At 37.0% G+C, this 7,712-nt stretch overlaps 1 protein-coding gene across 2 annotated transcripts; it reads left to right on the top strand.

Annotated features, from left to right (window-relative positions):
• The first annotated feature begins 1,938 nt into the window (after positions 1 to 1,938).
• On the top strand, positions 1,939 to 7,456 carry LOC127617157 (SLIT and NTRK-like protein 4). 2 transcript variants are annotated; one of them, XM_052089071.1, is made up of 3 exons: positions 1,939 to 2,700; positions 3,214 to 5,553; positions 6,094 to 7,456. In XM_052089071.1, exons 2-3 carry the CDS (start codon positions 3,253 to 3,255, stop codon positions 6,100 to 6,102), a joined length of 2,310 nt encoding a protein of 769 aa, XP_051945031.1. In that variant the 5' UTR covers positions 1,939 to 2,700; positions 3,214 to 3,252; the 3' UTR covers positions 6,103 to 7,456. The 2 variants fall into 2 exon arrangements, with proteins under 2 accessions (XP_051945031.1, XP_051945030.1); XM_052089070.1 differs by having other exon boundaries at positions 3,214 to 7,456.
• The last annotated feature ends 256 nt before the right edge of the window (positions 7,457 to 7,712 follow it).

Here is a 7,712-nt window from a genome sequence, read left to right as displayed (position 1 = left end):
ACATTTTACTGTAATTTCTGTCTCTCAAAGCAACATGCTTCAATATTTTTTCAAACTAGCAGGAGGTAATGCCACCACTGTGATGGTTAAAGCCTTAATACCTATATAATTTTTCTCACCTTGACCTGACAGTTTTGTTGTTTTCTCCTCTGTGTTACGTCTACAGTATATGCAAACATTGGAGCATCAAATAAACATTCAAAAATATGACAATTTATGACAAGGTAAGAGACATATAGAAGTTCACACTTTATACTTCAGTGAATATTCCTCAAGGTAGGCTCATTTATTTATTATTTACATTTATTATGTAAATGTATGTATAGGCACATACATTAGGTCTAGGCTACAAAAATGTTCAGCATTATTGCCAAGAAAATAATATACTGTTAATTTAAATGCATTGACCTCTTGTGACAACATGACGCAATAGTGACTATTTAATTGCATTTCAGCTAAATCTAAACAGTAACCCTACTTTTATCTTAGTTATTAAAAAAAATATAAATTGACATTCATTAAAATCAAACCATTGATTTGGCAAACAGATTTTTTTCTCTCTCGTAAGTTCATGAAATTACAAAATACAGTGTGTGTATATATATATATACAGAATATATATATATATATATATATATATATATATATATATATATATATATATATATATATATATATATATATATACAGAAAGCACAACTTAAAATAATAATAATAATAAATTATTACCTGCTCCAACATCACAAAAATTAATGAAAAATAAAACATTGTCCTGAGAAAAGGTTTTAACCATTCAACATTTAAAATAATTGTATTGTTGACCCATGTCTGATCGTATGCCAGTGTAGTTATTATTATTGTTAATAATAATAATAATAATAATAATAATAATAAATATATTAATTATAAATAAATATCTAATTATAAATAATAATAATAATAATAATAATATAATAATTATATATATATATATATATATATATATATATATATACTGGTCATTTGGCTCAAAACCTTATTCATACTGATATAGTCTTTGCGACACATGCATGTGGCACTAGCCCTAACAGACTGCTTCAACATCAGAACTATCTCATAGCCGACTCCACTGATTATTAAACAGTACACAAATCTAAACAAACAGCTTGACGTGCAATCCTTTAATGAAATCCCACTTATTTCAGCCAGATGAGGGCGCCGCGTTTGATCTTATATTTGTCTTATGAGTTTCAACATGAACCCACTGCAGAGTGAAACATAAAACCCTGAAAGATGTCAGAGCTAAATATGCTCAGTCTACAGTATGTCTACAACTCACTATTTTATAATAGTCGAAGTCTAATTTTAACCGATTCCAATTCTTTGGCATGACACAAAATAAATAAAACAAATGCATTTGTACTGATTATGCTTCAAGTTATTGGAAAGATATAAGAAGTCAATAAAACGACTTCTTGGAGAACAGACGATAAGACTTACTGATGCGCGTGCAACAGCTCAATCTAATGTGGAAAGGGTTAGTTTGCCGCAGTTTCCGATTGCGGAGCAGTGCAGAATTACAGTCACAGAATTGTCAAATAAAGATTAAATAAAATGAAACAATCACGAGCGCTAAATCACGTCGCTCTGCTCAGGAAATCTGTTTCGAGCGCGCGAGAAATCTGGCCTTGATCCAACTAAAGATTACGAGTCATCTGTTTTTTAATTTTTTTTTTAGATCCACTCTACGAAAGACACCAGACCACAGCGCGTTATAATCGTCTGAAGTGAGTGTTTGAAAGTTTAATTTTGTTCCATAATAATGCTACACCCCCCCTCTCCCCACCCCCATGTCTCTCTCTCTCTCTCTCTCTCTCTCTCTCTCTCTCTCTCTCACAGTCTCTCTCTGCATTTTCTCTCCTCCCGCTTCACCGTGTGGGAAGCTCAATGCAGCAGCAGCAAAACCAACATACTTAGAAGAAGACGAGGTGGAATAGTTGAATTACAAGACTCATCCATATATCATTTTTCGGACTGCACTAACAACACTTATTTTCCGTCAGAGTTTCAAATGGTGAGGAGGGTGGCATCGCTTTTGGGGCGCATTTTATGCATTTCCTCGTCAGTTCGGTCGCCAGAACCCCTTTTCTGACATCAGAGCACGTAGTTCTTTTTTTCCCCTGACATCTAGCAACTTGCATAATCTCAAAAAAAAAAAAAAAAAAAAAACGGTAGGAATCAACTGGAGTCGATTTCTGGTTTTCCGAATATTGGGGGTGAGCAGCGACGCGCAATGGATTGTTGCGACTAAATTATAACCATAGGTATCATTTCTTTCCGCCGAACTGTTGAGCGAACTGTACAGCTCCAGCGTTTTAAACTGATGATAAAGCGGAATCATTTACATTCTTGCAACCCCGCTTCCTTTAACGGTAGAATGCAGGACTTGTTTTGCATCCAAATCCACACTTGGTATTTCATCATTTTTACTTCGGTTTTGCTGGAAGAATTCATTCTTTAGCGCATCGACGATTTTGAGATGCATCAAAAGAGCTCAATAACCTTTGGATTGTATGATACAATATATGTTTTAAACAAGTGGAGCCTGACACGGAGAGAAGCTCAGACTGAAATTTGAACCTGACTGAATGGGTATAGTCCCTCTCTTGGCGCTCCCAATGTCCGGTGTCATCTGAAAAGAAGGAGATATTAACATTGCCGGTGAGTCTTGGATTCTATTTACATTCAATCTGTAGGCAAAGCTTGAGAATCAATAGGGAAACGGAAACAATATTCGCCTTTATGATCATTTTGTATTATAATTCCAAAGAAAGGTTTCGTGAGGGTGTTACTACTGTACTGTATATACGAGGGAAAGATACTTTTTTTTACCTCCTCGATTTAGTAAAACACAAGAAATATGCTGATGCATACATTCGATGCGGTGTTAGTCACACTACGTCAGTATATTTAAAAAAAAAAAAAATTATAAGTATGATGATTGTAAACCAGATGGATTTTATTTTATTTATTAATTTATTTTCAATATGGGATGAAATATTATAGCTGGATCCTAGGATAGAGGACACAAGACAAATTACCATTATTTTCCAAGTTCTCTGTGTGCTCAGAGGGTTATCAAACAGTCTTGCAGTAAGATCCTGGCATATTGCTATCAGACTCCATGGGAAACTAGCATGTGTTTTGATTGTTTGTTTGTTTTCCCCCTCTAAGGTTACTAAATGGTTTACTGGGGGATTTTAAAAAGGCAAAATGCTGCTGCTCGTTCTGTTGGCCTTGTCCATATTGAGTTCATTTTCTGACTCGGATTCAGACCTCAGAGCTGAGACCTGCAGCGCTTGCTCGTGCATGTCCATCGAGAACGTCCTCTATGTGAACTGTGAGAAAATAACTGTATACCGACCTACGCAGCTGAAGCCACCAGTATCCAGCCTCTACCATTTGAATTTCCAGAACAACCTTTTGTACATCCTTTACCCCAACTCCTTTCTGAATTTTACACACGCAGTCTCACTCCAGCTGGGGAACAACAAACTCCAAAACATTGAGGGAGGTGCCTTCATGGGGCTTACTGCATTAAAACAGTTGCACTTAAATAACAACGAGTTAAAAGAGCTCAGTTTTGAAACTTTTCGGGGGATCGAGATCTTGGAATACCTCCAGGCTGACTACAATTTAATCAAGTTTATCGAAAAAGGAGCATTCAACAAATTACATAAACTCAAGGTTCTCATTTTAAATGACAATCTTATTCAAAGCCTACCCGAGAACATTTTTCGATTTGCCTCCCTTACTCACTTGGATATACGTGGGAATAGGATACAGAAGCTTCCTTATATTGGAGTTTTGGAGCACATTGGGAGGATTGTGGAATTGCAGTTGGATGACAACCCGTGGAATTGCACTTGTGATTTGTTACCTTTGAAAGCCTGGTTGGAGAATATGCCCTATAACATTTTCATTGGGGAGGCTATATGTGAGACCCCAAGTGATTTGTACGGCCGACTCTTGAAAGAGACCAATAAACAGGAACTGTGCCCCATGGGAACAGGCAGTGACTTTGATGTACGGATGCCCCCCTCCCAGCCTGAGGGTGGGCTAACCATTTCTAATGTGGCACCTTCAACCATAGCACCTTTCATTACCAAAGCACCCAAAACAACTAATCTCTCCAAAATTTATGGAAATGGGATTGTTGCTGGTATTCCAGCTGGTAAAAATGGCCAAATTGTGTCCTACCAAACCCGGATCCCTCCCCTCTCCTGTCCTCAGCCCTGTACATGCAAAGCTCACCCTTCAGACTTTGGCATTAGTGTCAGCTGTCAAGAAAGAAATATACAGAGTCTGACAGATCTCATACCTAAACCACCAAATGCCAAGAAATTGCACCTTAGTGGTAATTATATCAGAGATATCCATCCCACCGACTTTCAAGGTTTTGAGGGTTTAGATTTATTACATTTGGGCAGTAATCAAATCTACACGGTCCAAAAAGGTGTGTTTGCAAACCTGACCAACCTCCGAAGGTTATACCTTAATGGAAATCAGCTTGAACAGCTGCACCCTGAAATGTTTATTGGTCTTAGTAACCTCCAATATCTCTATTTGGAGTACAATGCCATAAAGGAGGTGTTAGCCGGGACATTTGACACTATGCCAAATTTGCAGCTCTTATATCTGAATAACAATGTGCTCAGAAGCCTTCCTGCATACATCTTTGCAGGCTTTTCTCTTGCCAGATTGAATCTAAAGAACAACCACTTCATGACTCTGCCTGTGAGTGGCGTCCTAGACCAGCTCAAATCTCTCACTCAAATAGACCTTGATGGCAACCCTTGGGAATGCTCCTGTGATTTAGTGGCTTTGAAACTGTGGCTTGAAAAACTGAATGAAGGGGTCGCTGCCAAGGGGGTCAAGTGTGCATCTCCAGTGCAGTTCTCCAATATTGAGCTGAGAGAGCTGAAAAATGAGATCATGTGCCCTAAGCTCATAGCTAGGCCTCGTTTTATCCTGACTAGTGCTACCCCTATTCTCACATCACTTTACCCTGCTGGAGTTGGCAAGGCGCCTCCCAGTGGCCCTGTACCACTGTCTATTATGATCTTGAGCATTCTGGTGGTTCTGATCCTCACTGTCTTTGTGGCCTTCTGCCTGCTTGTCTTTGTGTTGAGACGCAAAAAAAAGCCTGCAGGAAGACAGGAAGGACTTGGCAACCAGGAGTGTGGCTCGATGCCTCTCCAGATTAGAAGACACAATCACAAATCAAACAAGGATGACCTGGGCGGAGAGACCTTCATCCCACAGACCATCGAGCACATGAGCAAAGCTCACACCTGTGGAATTAGAGACTCAGAGCCCGGCTTCAAATTTATAGATTCTGAGAGACAGAAAATGATGTTACGCAACAGCGCAGACAAAGACGATGACTCTCTACCCCTGGACCCTAGGAAGAGATTAAGCACCATCGATGAGCTAGACGAGTTCTTACCGGGACGAGACAACATGTACCTCCACAACTACTTGGAGAGCAAAAAGGATTTCAACAGTATAGGGGTGAGTGGCTTTGAGATCCGTTACCCCGAGAAACCACATGACAAAAAAATGAAAAAATCATTGATAGGGGGCAACCACAGTAAGATAGTGATTGAGCAGCGTAAAAGTGATTATTATGAACTAAAGGCAAAAATGGGGACCCCAGACTACCTTCAAGTACTAGAAGAACATACAGCTGTCAGTAAATTCTAGACACCATCTTCATTCGCCCCTTAATGACAAAAGTGCCTTATGACAAATCTTAATGAACAATGGAATACTGGACACATTTCATTACCCAAAACAAAGCTTCTTCAGAATCGGTGGCTGTTAACATTACATAACCTTTTTTTTTATGTTGTGATGCCATTAAGCATTAAGAATCACATGTGTCATTTTAAGATAATATATCATTACAAACAGTTGTAGTTTGCTGCTATATGCATTTGGGTTCCATCAAATTCCACTGAACTTTGTTTTTACCAAATGATTGGGTCATGAAACAGTATTGAGTGTATTTCATATTGACTCCCCCTCCTCTTCATTGTTTTTGGTTGGAAGTATTTTTAGGAATCATGGGATGCCAAAATCAAATGGAGAGGAAGAATTGGAAGTTGGCTCATGCTTGAAAGTGGTGGAATACCCCAGACTCCCCTCTATTGGATTGTATTTTGGCACTTTTGGGGGCCTTGAAACTCATGGATTTGATTATAACTGAAGGTACTGGCAGCCAACATCCATACATTTTGGATTATTCCAATTACCTGTAAAGAGTAATTTGATATTGTTCTACTGAGATGTAATTCTTCTTGAAGTGTTTGGGTATGGCACATGACAGGACATTGATTAACTCAAGAGAAACTAAACAGCTGCTTGCCGTGTAAGCGTATCTGGATTTATTTTATAAGTCAACATTATTTGTATTTGTGAGGCAGTTGTGTAAATTACAACAGTCAACAATTATATTCAACAAACTCATCAAGAAAAAAAAAAAGGAAAATATGAAAAAAAAAAAAAACATCGATGACCACTGTCACCTGTCAATTCGTAGTTAAACTTCATATTTAATTTATTTTTCTATGGAGGATTATTTAAAGACTATTGGTACTATTTAACAATTTCAAGGGACATTTCGAATGCTATAAGAGTCTAAAATTCTATTCTGACCTGAGTTAAATTCTGAATTTTACTGATGGCCTGACTGGCAGAGGCATAGAGATAATGGCAATGTAATTTTCACCATCATGTTGCATGAGGTGAGGCCTCATAGTGTATCAAGTTTAACAGTTTGCTTATTCTTATATCCCAGAGCAACTTGTAAAAGGTTTCTTATTAGCAATATGCAACCAAATAAGTGTGCATTAACGTGATGTGATTCTGGATAGTTCAAATGTACCAAGGAAATTTAGAACTAATTAGCACTAATACACTTGGTAATTTATTGGATTTGCTGAGAGTATTGTGTTATCAACACAACCGTGAGACCTTGTAACTCTCCCTATGAAAAAGCTACAGATTTGGTCAGAATCATATCACATTACATGTGCAATATTATTATGCTCAATAATATTAGCTTGAAATCTTTATTTTGTTTATCAGTTCAAGTTAATATTACATAGAGAGCTTTTTTTCTTTTCTTTTTTTTGGAGAAAAAGCTTAATTATGTTCAGTCTTTATTTAAAATTTTAAGTTAATGATTGTTTATAATAGAATGTACCATGAGAGATAAAATAAATACAATTTTATATCAATCATTATGAGAAATCTGTATATGGTTAATTTCAGTGTGCAATCCTGTTGAGGTAAAGGTATTACAATTTGATCTAATTTGCTCTGTCTTTCCTTTCTATCTGCCTTTTTTTCTGTTTACAAAAGTGTTATCATGTTTTGTTGAACGCTAAAGTTGCTTTTCAAATAAAAAGCCCTGAATGCTCTTACAGACAATTTTGAAAATTAATTGTCCTATAGATTTGATGAATCTTTTACAGTTTTTTATTTTATAATAGTTAAGCATTCTCTTTCTCCCTCTCCCTACTTTGTAGTTATGGTTTCCAAAGGCTTAACCTTCTCATAATTGCTTCTGTTGTGTCACTGTCATTATGAATGTGTGTTGGAGATAAAAGGAGCAAAAAAAACAAAAAAAAAACATTGTTTTCATTAGATGATTACTAGGATCATGC

This window comes from Xyrauchen texanus, chromosome 23, assembly GCF_025860055.1.
Source record: "Xyrauchen texanus isolate HMW12.3.18 chromosome 23, RBS_HiC_50CHRs, whole genome shotgun sequence".
NCBI lineage: Eukaryota > Metazoa > Chordata > Actinopteri > Cypriniformes > Catostomidae > Xyrauchen > Xyrauchen texanus.
Note: the sequence above shows the minus strand (reverse complement) of the source record. Positions and strands in the feature narration are given on the sequence as shown.

Coding starts and splice junctions, on each gene's coding strand:
- LOC127617157 (XM_052089070.1), top strand. CDS start 3,253: ATGCTGCTGCTCGTTCTGTTGGCCTTGTCCATATTGAGTTCATTTTCT.